Raw genomic sequence first — 17,475 nt, 5'->3', positions numbered from 1 at the left:
TGTGTGTATGCATGTGCATCTTTGTATCTGATGGATAATTTCTCTTCCCATCCAGTTTTTTTGTGGAGTATTATTTCTGAAAAATATAATGGCCACAAATTCTGAAACCTATCATATATATATTTTTTCGGACCATTTTGTACTAGACTGTAGCTAGTGGCATGTGTTGTTTGTCGGTAGGAATTTAGTGTTAGAAGAGCGAAACACAGGAAAGTGTTCAGGAGCAAGAACTAGGATCAAAGAACTTGATCTTCCCGACTAGACGAGTTACTGTCCAAGTCAATAGATTCGTCTCTGTTGGTTTCTTCACAAACAAACTGCACAAAAAATAAACATGCACACAAACAAATAATCCAGACTAAAGAAAAACAGATTAGTTGACATTAATCATCACTGTACAAGGGGAGGAGGAGATAAACGTGTGCTGACAAGCGGTGTGAACTTTGTGTTATTGGCACGAGTTGTGGGACTTGGCACGGTAGTCGTTCTTGTTTCATGCTGGATGTGTTTAGAAAGGTGACAATAGAATACTCTTATTTATTATTGTTTGCAAGGCTATACTCCTCCCCACAACGCACTCTCTATCTCTCTCTCGCACACACAAACAAACAAGTTCCTTTACATTTGGATATCACTTTATTTACCAGGTAACAAAAACTGTGATTACCCCTCAATTTTTTATCGAGACATGAGTCATTGTCAGCCTCGTCCGCCATGCACCAGGAGCGCCATAGGGTCGTGCTGGGTGGTGTTGCAGAGCAGACGGAGAATTCGACGAAAATGAAATCTTTACAATGTCTTATGGCGAGGATTGTCTGTATTTTATATTATAATATTCGTTGTTAGATTGAAAGAACATCTAGTGGTTGCCCTAACGCACCAACTTCCAGGAATGTCAGTAAATTTTTAAAAAAAAATCGAAAAGAACGATTCACGCACAATCTCACATCATACTGCTGATGAAATAATTTTTTTTTTTTTAATCAAGCAAGAGTAAACTTGAGGCCGTAGCAGCCGACACTTCCTGCCGCTGAGGTCAAGTCAACCGTAGCCTCGTAGTCTCCAGAGGGCAGGGCGCCCAGGCTGATGTCCATGGATACCCCGGGTAGCGAGTAGTTTCCCTGAAGAAACAATAGAAGACAGAATCCTTTACAATAATTCTGTCCTGGCAAACATCAATTGAAATGTTCAGGCCATTTTAGTTATTTTAGTGCGAGTTTATATTCTGTTCAGGTGGGCAGCTATGCATATCAGCAGGTGAGTGCAAGAGGTAGGTAAGTAGGTTGTTATGAATAGCTACGGGTATTTTCAATTGCTGTGATTATGAGTGCATTGTAGACAGGTAAGTATGCAAACGAGGCAATTAGTTTACTAAAGGAGTGAAATTTTTTATTTATTTTGCGACAGACCGAAAAACGAACAGAACACAGTCTTGATTGAGACATCAAGTGAATAAGTGACAGACTCTCTAACTCAAACATCAGACTTCAATATCTATATATCTAATTGTAATTTGTATTGTCAGTGCTACAGCCAATCAGAGGGCTGGGTGCTGCACTTACCACAGGTATGGGGCAGTGACAGGGCACATTGTGCTCAATAAAGGGCTGAGGGCAGGTCCCGATCCGGGCCAACATTTGGCAGAAGTCGTCGTAGGTGCAGGATCCGAAGTTGTCGATGCAGGGGATGGTGATCCAGATATTAAAGACATTCTTTTTTATTGTCAGCTCTGCCTGCAATGTTCCAGATCATCATCATCATCATCATCATCATCATCATCATCATCACCACCATGATGTATTGTAAGGGATCAAGAGGAAATTACAGTACAATGTTTTCATCGATTTTATCTGTTGATGAAAGGGAGCTTGCACTGACGCGCTCGATGTTTACTCAGAAATGTTTGACATCAGGTGAAGTTCTGCCGGCCCCAACATGAAGCTGCCTGCTCCTGAATGTTTGAAGTTTGTCGAGCATTTCAAACATTGGAAATAGGGAAATGTGATTAGGGTTAGCATGTAGGCAGAGCACACACACACGCGCGCGCGTGCATACACACAACACATAAAAAACACACAACACACCAGACATACAACAACAGCAAACACGAAACACAGCAGAAACGCACATACGCACGCATGCAACGGGAGCAGGTGGGTCTCATTTTTGTATTCCTGCCTTATCTTTTATCTGAGGGAAAGCATCGCGGGGAATCGATCCGACACTGCTGCAGTCATGTAAATTCGTGTAAAAGGACGAGTCTTCTGTCATGATGTAATGTTGGAAATAAAACAAATAAAAATACTGCCGTAAGTCTGATGCTTTCATAGTTTTGCCGTCTGTAATGGAGAACAAATTTTGTAACTGTTTAACTGCTAAATGTGTATGGACCTCTCGGTATTAACACATAAAAGTATGACATCGAGATCGGAAACTATAGATAACAGTAAAAGAGTAATTAGCAGGTTGTGATTAGGCACGTGGATGGTATTTTATACCGAGTCACCAGCTAAAGATAGGAGATAAACCCTTGTAAACAGGGGCAGAGAAAATAAAAGTGCCCGAGAAGGGATTCGAACACGTGACACGATTGATCCCGAGAAAAAAGGTGGAAACATTTTATACTTTCAAGGTGAGAAAAATTATGCTTTAGTCTTGCTTTTCTAGAGTTTTTTTGGCCATATTTCAACCCATCATCAACTTCCATTTTTTTCCACTTTTAAATATTTGTTGTAAGGTCGAATAAATCATTTTCCTGACCTTAACAGGGGAGACGATTTGCTGTCTGGCACTGCCTTCAAAATTGACGGTTATGGCCCCTGCACTGGGGATCGGGTCTGGAGAAATGTTGAGCTGATTCACCAAGAACAGTTCCGTGGCTGGATTGCCGCAGTTCGTGAAAACAAACTCTTCCACACGAGTTGGCTTCTGTTACAAATGAGGATAAATACCATTTACAGACAGAGAAGATCAAACAGTTAAACACAGCAAGAAGAGAATGATGTTAGTAGTGAAGGGCAATGTCAGTACCAGGTCCTACTTCGATTACTAACTTTAGACCTTCTTATTTTAAGCCTGAAATTTAACAATAATTACAGAAAATTGGTGTGGAGACATTTTTGTAAAACTGTAGAGGAACACTCTGTCTAGCAGTCGTCCAATATTTGCAAGTTCGTGAATCTCTTGCGCCACCTACAAAACCATCACCTCTTCCCACAACTCCAAACTTTATTATCATTACAACTAATAAACGACTGGTTCTGTGTGTGTGAGAGAGAGAAAATAAATGACTGGTTCTGTGTGTGTGTGTGTGTGAGAGAGAGAGAGAGAGAGAATAAATGACTGGTTCTGTGTGTGAGAGAGAGAGAATAAACGACTCACTGTGTGTATGAGAGAGAAAGAAAGAATAAACGACTCACTCTGTGTATGTGTGTGTGTGAGAGAGAGAGAGAGAATCACCATGCCGTTACTATAGCAACTACCAAGCAGACTTGTTCTGCAAGAAGCCCTCCGAGTTGACACAAGAGTCTCGGTGAGAATCATTAGCGGAGGCCAGGAGTCAATAATCAGGAATCTGAGTCAATATTTGAGAAACTTATTTTCTTTTTTGTTACAGTTACAGCACGTGGTATGAGCTGACTCATGGTGATATGGAGAACACTTATAACAACCCAGAATGTAGAATATACCCTTTACTTAAATGTGATGAGCAGGAAATACACTTACTTCGCCGCCACCCGGTCCGTCTTACCCAAACCTGGGCACACTAACCTACTGGGTAACCGTGCTTTTTGAATTCTGCGTTACAGCGCTCTGGATGATGTCAGCCAGTCAGTCATATTATCATCCGAGCCGACTTTGTTTTTTTTTTTTTTTTCGCAAAAGTAAATTTTTGCGTACTCACACACACACACACACATGTATGTATTCCGTGTAGCTCAGCAGATACAATACTCTATTGCTTACCTTTGCTCGTTCTTTCATTAAGAGGTCGAACAACGAGCGCTCAACACTCGGTGAGGGCATCTCCATTCTGGCCACGAATTCTCTGGCCACAACCGTGGTGAAGAGCAGAAACAGGATAAGCTTCATGGCTGTTGAATAAATCATCATCATCATCAATAAATCAATAAATCATCATCACCATCAATCATCACCATCACCATCACCACCACTATCATCATCATCATCATCTCCGTCGTCGTCTTACTCTGTAATCATCAACAATGTCAGTATACACGTTAAGTACCAATAAAAAAAAATCAAAGATTATGAACAAACACTGAACAATGTGGAACTCGTATAATTTGTAACTGTTGATAGCAAAGCGCACCAAGACCTACGACACAGAAGCCAACAATAACGATTCCGTTAAAGACACCCGTCCCTCACAACGACAACTCCTGTTTATGGCACAATGACAAATGACCACTGTGCTCACATATATATATGTGTGTGTATATATGCAATCTCCACCTATCACGGGGATAAAACGGGAAACAATTCAAAATTAATCACAAACGGTCTGTTGTTGGCGATAAACTTGACAAGATATTGCCCTACTCCTCCTCCTCCTGGAAACAATGCACAACGATGTTGAGACCACGTGACAATCTGTGTGAGGAGGTAGGGTAGTATAGGGGTGAGAGAGGAGTGGGGTATCTGCAACACAATGACCGTCTACCCACTGACTCTGACACAGAGGCAACAGAGATGCTGAGAGCAACGCGCCATCCGACTGATATCTCGCTCAGATAACAACGGGATTATGATTATCTAAAGAGGACGATAGTCATCATTTACATAATTATTGTTCAGTTAATTACATGTGCGGGGTTGTTGACCTATGCTGAGCGCAGATAACCTTTTAGTACGTTTATTTCTATTCCTGCTTATGGCATCTCAGGCGTTAGAGGATATGGGGTAGGGGAGGTTGCTGGCCGATATAACCGTTTGTTGATTCGACCACAGACTATGAGGTGATTTCGAAATATGGGTAAAGGAAGAGGGGAGGAGGAAACCAGAACAGAAACCGGAAAAACCCCCGACGTCCAGCCCTGCGAACAGGTGTAACATACAGAGACCGTCCCGAGACGAGATCTGAACCCCAAACCTCTCACTGCAGTGGTGACAAGTGAGTGTTTTAACAGTACACTACCGTGGGCCCCACTAACAAGATAAGGTAACGACTTCTACTTTCTAACCTGTCTCCCTGGGTGTTTGTGTTGGTCACAGACCGCCATCGGGTGCTACCTGTGTCAGCAGGCTGAGATTCACCACATTCAACTGAGTGGTTGTTCGTGCATGAGTACGGTTAGGTCGAGACTGAATTCCTTTGAGGAGGAACAAACACCTTTGCGACAACCTCAGTCGTTGGGGCAACACCTGTAAGGTGTCACCCGCGCTGCTCGATCCCCACAAAAGCCATTGTGTAACAGCTAAACGAACCGAGTGTACATGCCTGCCTTGTTTACGCCCTTGCTACAACCTGACTTTCGAAGTAAACTTTTGAATGAAAAAAAGTTGACAAGGGCAGACGAGTTGGGGGAAATGAAAACGGCTTGTATTTATTCCTTCCTTCGTTCAAACAGACAAGCCAGGGACACAAACTATAATCAACACATGAGAGCCTGCCTACCTGGTGTAGCACTGCAGCGTGGTGTGTGTGTCAGGTCGGCGAGCTTCGGTGGTTTGTGTCTCCTGAGTGTAGGACAGCGGGGTCTGGTAGGAGACGAGACCTATGTGAGTGTAGTAGCGTGACTGAGTCACGTGATCACTGCTATCTTTTGACAAGGGTTGAGAGCGAGTACGGGGTGTCAGTCAAGCAGCCACCCAGCCTGCCAGAGAGGTGGGCAGTTCAAGGCCCCCTTAGGGAAGTGAGGCGTGTACTTCCACCCTACACTGACCAAAGTTGATACAGGTCATGACCTCTGGGCGGTGATGATACGTCGAGCTTCTTCTCCACAGCCACGCTCGACTTCGCAGGGACACGTGATCGCACCCTCCCCCTCTGTTTTCCTCCCAGCGTGTAGGTGCGAAAAGTCAAGGTTCAGGGTCAGGGTTCAGTCTTCGCCTTTGACCAGCGTACTGTACGTCCATCTCCAAGTGAAGTAAGTCTTAATAAATAAGTCTTTCGTGTTGAGTGAAAGATGCCATTAAAACAACTGTACTTTATAACAGTGGATAGTCATGAATAATTTATGATCATGTATAGCTATTGTAGAGCTATTTGTGAAATGTTAACTTAATGTTGTAACCGGCAGGTCTGATGGTCATATTTTTCTGATTATCTTTTATATAAATAAATTGTTTGACTTTATGTTATAAATAATTATTTCAAAAATAACTTTCATGCGGTAAAAAAATTTTTGACTGTAATTTTTATGTAAATAATTGGATGAATGCTTGTATGTTCATAAACAACTTTAATGCTTTAAGTAATGTAAACTGTTAAAATAGTTTTAGTTGTCAATAATAAAATTGTTTAATCATATCTCTTGCCTACTAGTTGTGCGTAGTGAGGAAGCGAAGAGATTTTGAAAAAGCTGTTGAATGTTTTCTTTATGGTGTGCCAGTGTGAGTAAAAGTGTGAGATAGGGTGAGGGATGCAGCAAGCTGGAGGAAGTTGATGGTGGTTTCGCTGGAAACGACAATTGCACATAAGTGATTGGTGGGTTTGTTATTGGGGCTTTCGTGGGAAATGATGGGTACTCAGGGAATTCCCAGCAGGATCCATTGGGGCTCCTCTTCCAAAACCCGCAAGGGGCTCTACTCTCTTCCCATGAGTTCTTGCAGGCTGGCCAGCGAGTGTTTTGGTCAGTGTGTATATCGCAAAGGTGTTTGGCAAGTCGCCTGTTCGTTCCTCCTCAAAGGAATTCAGTCTCGACCAAACTGCACTCGTGCACGAACAACTACTCAGTTGAATGTGACACAGGTAGCACCCGATGGCGGTCTGTGACCAGCACAAACACCCAGGGAGACAGGTTAAAAAGTAGAAGTCGTTATCTTGTCTTGTTAGTGGGGCCCACGGTAGTGTATTGACTATTGTTAAAACACTCACTTGTCTGCAGTGAGAGGTTTGGGGTTCAGATCTTGTCTCGGGACGGCCTCTGTATGCGACACCTGTTCGCAGGGCTGGACGTCGGGGCCGGGTTTCTCCGGTTTCTGTTCTGGTTTCCTCCTCCCCTCTTCCTTTACCCATATTTCGAAATCACCTCACAGTCTGTGGTCGGATCAACAAACGGTTATATCGGCCAGCAACCATAACACCCTACCCCCCACCCCATATCCTCTAACGCCTGAGATGCCATAAACAGAAATAAAAATAAACGTATTAAAAGGTTATCTGCGCTCAGCATAGGTCAACAACCCCGCACAGGTAATTAACTGAACAATAATTATGTAAATGATGACTATCGTCCTCTTTAGATAATCATAATCCCGTTGTTATCTGAGCGAGATATCAGTCGGATGGCGCGTTGCTCTCGGCATCTCTGTTGCCTCTGTGTCAGAGTCAGTGGGTAGACGGTCATTGTGTTGCAGATACCCCATTCCTCTCTCACCCCTATACCACCCTACCTCCTCACACAGACTGTCACGTGGTCTCAACATCGTTGTGCATTGTTTCCAGGAGGAGGAGGAGTAGGGCAATATCTTGTCAAGTTTATCGCCAACAACAGCCGACTCAGTGTGTATATGAGAGAAGGTGAGAGAAAAATGAATCACACCTCTGTTTATAACACAGCTGTGACAATAATAATAATAATAACCTCAACAGCCTAGATCGATAAGTGCCCTACATATCCTTTTAACAGGTGTCGAAAACTAGGCAACATTCCCTACGGTTATAGGGCAGGGAGTGCGATGCACCTTAATTCAGTATGATTTATACACTTAATATTGCGTAAATTGTGCACCTGTGTGTGTGAGAGAGAGGAGGGAACGAGAGACGGAGAAAAGGGAGATGTATACATAGAATTTTTTTAATTTTTTTTTAGAAAGATAAACGAATAAATAGGAAAGAAAAGAGAGAACACGGAACGCGAACGGAGACATAAAACACAAGTATAAGAGCCCTTGATAAAGCTCAGCTACATACAGTCGCCCCATCAAAAAAAGATTCTGAGGCAAGATTGTGAAGATCGTTCGCTGTCAGCTTGAATTAAGTTCCCTCCAAACCGAGCATCTGCCTGCGTCACTGGGATGGAGGTATGGAGGTATAGAACAAAGCTGGAAAGCTCAGTACAAGGAGGTAGCGGGAAGGGATTGACAGAAGGTGGTGTAGCAGGCAGCTGTCGGTTGTGCTACTAAAAGGTTGATGACAAACGCTGCTTCAATCCTGGAATATGTGTATCGAGCAGCTCATCGATTGTGTTATTGAGTTTTTACTAATATGCAGGGTTGTCCATGGGACATATTTTTCTATCCCGTCCCATGGCAATTTATGCCTGTCCCATCCCGTCCCATCCCACGGGATGTTTCCCATGGGATTCCCATGGTATTAACAATCCTATGGACAACACTGAAAACCACTTTTCGGCTTTTGTTCTATAATTCCTGCTACTTCACATACAATAGATGATTCAGAGGAAAGATTTAAATCCTTGATGAATGAAATAACAGTAAATTTATTTTGCAATATCAAGTATCGACTACCATGGGAAATACAAGTGTGTGCTGTCCCGTCCCATCCCATCCCATGGGACGTTTCCCATGGGATTCCCATTCCTATGGACAACACTGCTAATATGTATAGATTATGTGAGTGATACGCATGGTCAGTTTAAACACTTATTGAGTCATATGTCTGTTGTAATCAGCGGCGGCGTCTGGGGGTGAGTTATTTCGGGCAATTGATCCAGCCTATCTAAGTGTATATAAATCAGTGCTTCCGGCATCATATCAATAGGGATATTGATACACATACTCCATTACCCCGACCCCGCGCGGATGGTCGGCCCCAGGCCCCGCGTATTCCTAACCCCTCCTCTGGTGGTAATACGATACTAGCATAATCTTTAAAAAGTAAATAACTAGTGTTTGCATATATACAAAGTTTGTATGTAGACCTTGCCTTGTTTTTCTCTCTCCGTCCCTCTCATCAGGTTGTGATTCGGTCACTCATTTATACTGTGTGTGTAGGGCGTGTCAATGAGGATTAATTTATGTACTTACTGTGCCTCTGTGGGGATAGTCTTTGAAGATTATTTTCTTCGACATTAGGCATGAGTCTGTAGTGGAGGGAGGAGATGGAGATGCACCTGATATTCTTTCAATTTGTTAGAGTGTCGGGAGATTTTGTAACATTTCGTAGGAGCCTGACTGAGCGGAGTTTTTAAAAATTCATTGATTCTTCTTGTTGTTATAATTACAATTATTAGTTATAACAATTATTATTCTAACAATAAAGAATAGTGTAGCAAATCATTACCAGCACACACACACACTCACAGATTTCTTTTATTGCCATATCGCCAATATAAGAATGCAGCGACAAGGAGATATATAGGTGACGAAAGTTAAGATCAGAAGGAGAAACAAAAGTAAACAGATTTATTTATGACCCACCTCGTGACTGATTTTTCTCATTTTGGGTGGCCGACATTCTTCGAGGCCTGATGGCATGTCAGCGTGAACTTTGCGTTTATATTATACTTTTATTCTTGTCATTAGTTCAGGACTGGTTAATTATATTCCAATATTTTTTTTATCCTATGGACATCTGTCCTGAAAGGCTCGTTGGTAAGCAAATAAAAAGTTAATTAGGCACATACACACAGTTTTTACATGCTTCCAAAGGTCACCAAGAACTTGCATAATTTTAATACTCAGTTCTCGTACCGGAGGCCACGTGAAGCATAATTTTAGTTCCGAGGGTAGATGCACCACTTAGCGCTAACCGAGGGGCACGTGCACGACTTCAAGTCGACCCCTGAGCTAGGGCACGGACTACGATGGGAGGGAGGAATTGGTGTTTTACGCCGTGTCAGCAACTAAGGCTATATTACGGCAAGCAGCCAGCCCTGCAAACAGATGCCACGTGCAGAGAAAGAACAGGGTGCCCGAGACGAGAAATGAACTCTGGGCAGCCAACCTTCACTGTATTGGCGACAGGCGTTAAGCGTTGCGCCACCGGACCGCTGCGACTACGATGGGAAACAGTGTCTAAAACTGCTGGGAACATGCATAAGACTTGCACAGAGCGCCTCTCATGTTACAGGACTTCAAAGAAAGCTACCTAAGGATGAGATCAGATACACGCAGAAGCCAACACACACAAACACACAGGCTTGTTTTTTGTTGTTTTTTTGTTGTTTTTTGCATGTTTTTTGTTTTGTTTTTTGCATGTTTTTTTTTAAATGAGTGAGCTGACGTCATGCAAGAAACTTCCTCTGGCCTTAAAAAAAATTGACCTGTAGGACAATACATGTATGTAGTTACATTTTAACTGCATGCTTCATTGTAATAATATTATTGTGTTTATATAGCACTATTCCCATGTAGGCTCAACGCGCTTTACAAGAGTGATAGCAATCCGACAAGCATGCAAAACACACACACAAACGCGCTGTCTCTCTCTCTCACACACACACACATACACACATTTAAATGCACACATGCTTTCCCCACACACATAACTCTAGAGACAAGTGTTTGTAGGTGGTATTAGAAGTCGCCATGAGGCCAGTGTCCAAGATGAGAAATTGTCGAATCTGCAGGTGATGGAAGTGGAGAAAATATGGCAGTGGCAGTCGACAACATCATGCGACGAACGGCACAAGAAACCGTTACTTCAGATATGGTCTGACCTTCTTGTGGGCGTTTTAAAATGGTTTCATCCGGGGGTAGGAAGAAGTACACGGGGTCAGACAGCTAGGGGTCACTTATGCCCCCAGTTGTTACATCGACAGAAGTACACAAACACTGCCGACTGTTAGGGCTAACAATAAAACATCTTTCTCACCCGACAAGTACTTGCTGTGAGGTCTGCGAAAGGTGAGGCGAAACGGTTTCTATGTGAACAAACTGTCGTGGTTAGGACTGATGAATGAATGTATTTTCCATGAAATAAATAAAGAAAAAGAAAAATGAGAAGGATGAACAGCAGAAATGACACAACCAGACAGATAACTGAATTTAAAAACAGTTGATGTTTATTGCTTTCATCTCTTTATCTTTCTCTACTCATTGGAGGGGATAATAATATTTAACATTTTCAGTTCATTCCCTCCTGATGACTGACCTAAAGTACACGGCTGCAACATAGTGCCCCCACGGTCTTTTCTTCTCTTATCTAACCCGACAATGATGCCGGGTGGAGGCCATCGGTGCTTGCGTCTTCTGAGTCGACAAAACTGAGAACTGGACGGGGAGAAGACTTGTACAATCAAAAGGGTTAGGACCAGCTCAGCATCCGTGGTTTTGTTTGTGTGTTCTCCCTTGTGAGAAGAGAGAGAGAGAGAACAAGAAAGGAGACAAAGTTAAACAACCCAAATGACAGAAACAATGGCAATGGAATTTTTAAACTTGGTTTTTATTCCTCTCGCTTATTTTTATTTTATTTTATTTTTCATTCCCACTGGTGACAGACATACGGGTACCTGTGTTTGGGTACCTTTTGAACGAAGGCGAGTGGGCATCAGTTCCCATTCGCCATCTGCAGAAGCGGGTTTTCTCTCCAGATATCTCCTATCCCTCCAAAGTCTAGTATTTTCCAATATCGCGTATATATGCTATATTCTAGCTCGACTTTGGGTACAAGCCACCTGTCCATTCGCGATGAACTCGAGGTCGTGGCTACAGTCTGTCCAATGAAAGAGAATTAAAAAAGAAAATCAACTGGGAAATAAAATGATCAGGTCAAAGATCAGCTGGGAAGCTGCAGGAGCGGAAAGTAACTATAAACTGTGGCATATTTACGCAGTTACCTTAGCAACCACAGGTACGGAGGCAAGAATCTATAAAGACAATAAAGATCAGACGTTCATAGGAAAACACCAACTGAAAGAAATCAAACCATTTTTTTTAAATTCCGAATTAAAAATTTAGAAGAGAAAAAGAGAGTGTGTGAGAGAGACCCTTGAATAAACATCATTATCAGCCGTTATGTGTGAGGGCTTACAGGAGGACCAATGTACTCAAGGTTCAGTGCGATGTACTTATGAAGATTTTGAAAATTTAAACTGATGTCACGCAACCCGAACCATAAATTGCAAGAAGAAGATAAGCAGACATCCTGACTGTCAGTTTCTGTGTTTGCTGTCACTTTGTCCTTTTACTGGACTCCACAATTTACATTGCATTTAATTGATTGTCTTTCCTTCAGTTTCATGTACCCTTATATATAATGTCTCAAGCTTTTTTTTTTTTTTTTTTATATATATTTTCTTGCTTCTCAGCTCTTTTCATTTTTTTATCTTTATCTATTTCTGTTTACATGTTGAAACACACCCCTTGATGACACAAAGTTTTTATGATTTAGCTAAGTGAAACAATGAAATTAAATTGACAGCTTCATTTTTAGAAGCTGTATGACAATTGCTTAGAGATGTTAAGATTGTGAGTATAATCTCTGGACAGTTGTAATATATTATGATCGTGTAAAACAGTTTTTATAAGTGTTTTTACCTTCAGCTCAGCTGCTTTGCTTCAGGCAAATATTAAAAACTCGTCTGTCCTGTTTCTTATATTTAAATACGAATTGTAAAACCAGCTTCGCCTTCTTCAGTAATGTATGATGAGCTTTATTTTTTTAATTAATTTTACAAACTTGCTCCATTTTTTAGTTGCTGTTTGGCATGATGATATGATCTTGGCCTTGGTGGAAAGATGTGGTGTGGTCAGATTAGCTCCATTGTTTACACAGAACACAAGATGCACAAAGCATCAATGGTTTTCTGGTCTGATATTACAATTCTAATGAATTGTCAGAAGACGGTCACTTATACAAAATAAAATTTACCAGATTTTCAAGATGAGAGATCAGTAGACATAAATTACAAATGCAGATGCTTTGTAATGCTTGACATCATAGTAATGGTTTGTAATGCATCCTATTATTGGCATGTGCCATACAGGTGGACTACAAGAGTCAATGAATTCTTCTTTTATTATTTTTTTACCTTCTTCCTCCATGACTTATGAGCAAACTTTAAAACATTCTATCAATCAATCAATCAATCAATCAATCAATCAATCAATCGATCGATCAATCAAACCAAGAAGTTAGTACCAGTGGTATGACCATTTATTTATAACACACACACACTTGTGTACTCGAACTAAAGACAAGCCTCACGTGGGAACCGCCAAGTGTCAGTGGGTGAAGGAAGGAAATTTGATTTGCATCGATTCCCAGGAAGCGAGTTTGTTTTAAAGACACGACTTGCTGCTGGCTCCCGACATTTTTTTCCAGCTGCTGCGGCAGACGGGCAAACACGGGCCCACGGGTCTTGAACCTGCACCCGACAACATCTTGAAGGCGCCTCACTGAACTTGCTGCACGTAAGTCATGCAAATACCGAAGTGCAAGGCAGTTTAACATATTTTAGTACAACTCAGCACTGCAAAGTGCAAGATGATTTAAAAAAAATTAATATAATATAGTACAATGTACCTGATCTGGTTTTTGTTGTGACGGCTTTAAGCAGCAGAAACCACCTGAACCTAAAATGTGAAGATTGGCCAACGCTTGGCTTTTGATGGTGTTGGGTCCCGACAGTAGTTAATTGTTGGTTTAATAGTAACAAATGTAGCCCCCTGGTCGGTCACTTTCGATGTCGACAATGTTAAACTTGAATTAGGCTGTAGGTCCGTTACGCCTCGTAACAAAATATACACCTGTCGTAACAACTGTCATATTTGTAAACAATTTGTTTAGAGGCACACAGTTTCGTAACTAACCATTAAGTTCATCCGTGTCACCCCTATAAAGCGCCGTGGAATGTGACTCAGACATGAAAGATAAACTTAAAGAACAGCTAAAATAGAGCTTGAGACATTTGAAATGGAAGAAAGTGTCTTTTTATGCGTGCAATGGGAAATGATCGTTAAGAGTAGTTGTTCCCAACATAAACTATTAAGATGATCAATTTTAAAGTCTGAGAATAGTTCCGGAATTTTTTCAGACTTATCTGACTGCATCATGAGAGCAGCTACTTCCGTTTTACTGCCGCTGTTGACGTGCATCTGCTGGGGACACACCTGGCTGTCTGCAGCAGCCGCCGCCAATGTTCAGTTCGCCATGTTCTCCAGGTGCCCGGATGGCCAGGTGCACAACGGCACCACTCTGTTTACAGCCTGGGAAGTGTCCTTCCTCAAGTGTGCATCGTCTTGCAGCCTGCACCCCGAGTGCAACTCACTCAACGTCTGTCCTACGGCGACGGATGGGGTGGTGACGAGTGTTCAGTGTACCATGCTCGTGGACATCGCCGGTGAAGACTGCCAAGGGCTCAGGCCGGACACTCGATCTTCAGAAGAACATTGCTTTTACTTGGAGAGGGTAAGCTGTCCGTCGTTATGAATAGAGTAGTCGGTTTAGATATATTTTTCTTGTAAACTCAGAGAGCGTAAATAATAATAAGTAGTTTTTCCGCCTGGGAATGGGAATTGTGAGATTTAAGAATGCGTAAATAATAATAATTTTTCATCATTTCACATACATTCCGTTTTTATTTTATTGTTACTTTTCCATCCTTCTTTCTTTCCTTTTCTATATTTTCCTTTTTTTCTTTTTCCTTCTTTTGTTTTATTTATTTTATTTTTTATACTTTCTTACTTTTTTCTTAATTTTTCTTTTCATTTCTCTTTGTATTTTACTACTTTTTTCTTTTAATTTCTTCCTATTCCTTTTTTATTTTTATCTTCCCTATCTTCGCTATTACTCTTCTTGTATAGTCTCCTTTCTTCTTATTTTTTATTCTTGCTCCCAATCCATTTCTTCTTCTTTCTTTCCTCCATTCTTTCTTCCTTCTGACGCCTTTCCATCCTTTTCTTCTTTTTTCCCTTTCTTTATCCCTTGTCTTTTTCTTCCTTTTCTTTTTTTTTTTTTTCCTTCTCTTATTTACTACCTTATATTCGTTTTACTTCTTTTTCTTCTCCGCTTTCCTTTTTCTTTATCTTCATCACTCCAAAATGTGTAAACCCCGGACTTTGAACTTCGATATTATTTCTTCAAACGTCGATACATTTAAAAGAACTAACCGAAAAAAAAAAAAAAAAAAAAAAAAGACTAAGCGTTTGTTTCCAGGTCCAGGAGCTGAACATTTTCTTTACTTTATTCGGCAGAATGACCGTCGGTGCCAGAATGGAGGTACTCGGTGTGGCAGCAGATGTCTTTGTGTGGCTGGGTACGCTGGGGACCGTTGTGACCGATACATCATAGGTATACAGCCTTACTTCCTTGCTGACATACATTTCTCGTGTTTTCTTGTCATAACTGGTGAAACTACTTGGTTTCGGAACGCGAAGACTTTTTCGAAAAAAAAAAAATTAAAAATGAAGAAGAAAAAATTAATAGTATTTTTTTCAAGAATTTGATAATTTGCGAGAAAGTAGGCCTACTCAGTTTTTTTTCTTTTCTGTCCATTGTAATTAAGATTGTTTTTCAGTTTTAACTTTTTGATTGTGAGAATTTTTTGCTCTCGCTTTTTTTCTTTTGTAGCTGTAAGCCTTTGTTATTTTTATTTTAAGGAAGTATTTTATGTAGCACGTATACGCATACACATTTATCTATTGCAGACTGTCAGGAGGCGGTAGAGTACGCGGCTAGTCGCCCTCAAGATGGCGTATTTCTCGTTCAGCCGGTGGGCGCTCCTCGAGCCTACCACGTGATGTGCGAGTTCTGGTACAACCTCACGATCGTCCTTGCTCGCGACCCTCCCTGTGTTGATTTTAGCCGAGGGTGGGGCGAGTACAAGACAGGCTTCGGGCTGGACGACAAGAAGTGTAACGGTCAGATCGAGTTCTTCAGCGGCCTTGACCTCCTGGCTTACATGACGTCACAAAGGTCGTATCAGCTGCACGCGCTGCACGAGTACAACCAGTACAACAGCACCGCCAGCGCCTACTACAACGGCTTCCGGATCAGCGGAGAGGCCGGCAGCTACGCTCTGACCTACGACAGCTTCACCAGCAGGTCAGGGGTCGACGCCAACAACGGGTTCGGAACGGGAACCGTGCGCTTCTACACGTCGGACCACGAGGCCCCGGACAGTTGCGCAAGTGCGAGAGGGCAGCCTGGCTGGTACGGGGCAGAGTGCAAAGGTTACAGCCCCTTTGCTAGCAGCCCCACCTGGACCGTGCCCGCTGGTGACGTCACCATAAACAAGATTAAATATTACATGATGCGCCTATAGCCGAATACCAGGAATTGTTTTAAAGATATAATGGTTTGCAATTTTTTTTTTAATAACGGCTGGGTAAAATTCTGGACAAGATAATATTGCCCCAGATCTGACTGAACAATATGCAGGTCCTTTATTTTCGTTCCGGAGAAAACACTCTGAAATATTACTTACCATGCACAGACAGAGGTCAAATCTGTGACCTCACGTTTGTAACAAATGTTTCTAATTAGTATCTGGTTCCAGCTCTCGCACTGAGTTCGAGTTGACGACATAAACTTATACACGTACAATCATGATGTTCGTGCGTGTGTGTTGTCGACATTTTTCTGTGTATGATTATGTATGTAAATATTCTAAGAAATATTGCCTTGCACTAAGCTTCGACTCCTCCTCTCCCCCCTTTAAAAAATGCACGCATATCGCCTTCATTTTTTTTTTTTTTTTACATTTTATTTAATGGCTATAAGCCCAGGGGCATTTTTAGCCATAACCTCACAGTTATAAAAAACATAATCACAATTTTACCTCGGTAACAAGCTCACAACAGGTGGTGACAATATAGCAAATATATGTAAATAGATACATGGCACTATGAATGTATATAAATATATATAGATTATTTAAACAATGAAAATACCGTTTGAATAAATATGCTTAAGTTAATAAGTATACGCTTGGATTTAACATTCATTAGCTGCTGAAATTTAAATTCATTTAGATGATTTACAAAATATACCGGAAGTAGCGCTTTCCGTGAAGCAGTTAAAAAAGGGTGGGTACACAAACAAATAATGAAATTCATCGCCTACCTCATCTAGATTACACAATGGACATGTTCTTAAATATCTCGGTATACCGCTATATCTTAATTGCTGAATAGGGAGTTTATGATAGCTTAAACTAAATTTTATTAAGTTTGATGTAAGAGCTGGTGGCAGGTCTATTAAATAGTTCTCAAAACTGAAATATTCTTTAAACATGCTGTAGGCGGTACAAATCTCATTTGTATATATTACTTGTTTCCATTTTTGAATAAATTGATCCTTTAGACGTTGCATTACAATGTTTTTAAAATTACAGGGAGAAAAACTACAGCCAAATTTCCAAAAAGTGGAAAAACCTAAGGAAT

At 41.4% G+C, this 17,475-nt stretch overlaps 2 protein-coding genes across 7 annotated transcripts; one reads left to right on the top strand and one right to left on the bottom strand.

The window, feature by feature from the left end:
* Nucleotides 1–617: 617 nt before the first annotated feature.
* Nucleotides 618–5,796, bottom strand: LOC112575901 (ganglioside GM2 activator-like). 5 transcript variants are annotated; one of them, XM_025258044.1, is made up of 5 exons: nt 5,639–5,796; nt 3,967–4,094; nt 2,761–2,928; nt 1,563–1,733; nt 618–1,121 (listed from the first exon to the last, which is right to left on the bottom strand). In XM_025258044.1, exons 2-5 carry the CDS (start codon nt 4,090–4,092, stop codon nt 984–986), a joined length of 603 nt encoding a protein of 200 aa, XP_025113829.1. In that variant the 5' UTR covers nt 4,093–4,094; nt 5,639–5,796; the 3' UTR covers nt 618–983. The 5 variants fall into 5 exon arrangements, with proteins under 5 accessions (XP_025113829.1, XP_025113831.1, XP_025113830.1 ...); XM_025258046.1 differs by having other exon boundaries at nt 3,967–4,098; nt 5,646–5,796; XM_025258045.1 differs by lacking the exon at nt 5,639–5,796 and adding an exon at nt 4,334–4,488.
* Nucleotides 5,797–5,977: 181 nt separating this feature from the next.
* Nucleotides 5,978–16,762, top strand: LOC112575900 (fibrinogen-like protein 1). 2 transcript variants are annotated; one of them, XM_025258041.1, is made up of 4 exons: nt 5,978–6,110; nt 10,719–14,500; nt 15,286–15,382; nt 15,739–16,762. In XM_025258041.1, exons 2-4 carry the CDS (start codon nt 14,144–14,146, stop codon nt 16,353–16,355), a joined length of 1,071 nt encoding a protein of 356 aa, XP_025113826.1. In that variant the 5' UTR covers nt 5,978–6,110; nt 10,719–14,143; the 3' UTR covers nt 16,356–16,762. The 2 variants fall into 2 exon arrangements, with proteins under 2 accessions (XP_025113826.1, XP_025113827.1); XM_025258042.1 differs by lacking the exon at nt 5,978–6,110 and having other exon boundaries at nt 10,614–13,503; nt 14,127–14,500.
* Nucleotides 16,763–17,475: the final 713 nt, after the last annotated feature.

Source organism: Pomacea canaliculata, linkage group LG11 (genome assembly GCF_003073045.1).
Source record: "Pomacea canaliculata isolate SZHN2017 linkage group LG11, ASM307304v1, whole genome shotgun sequence".
Taxonomy (NCBI): domain Eukaryota; kingdom Metazoa; phylum Mollusca; class Gastropoda; order Architaenioglossa; family Ampullariidae; genus Pomacea; species Pomacea canaliculata.
This window is presented reverse-complemented; position numbering and strand designations above follow the sequence as displayed.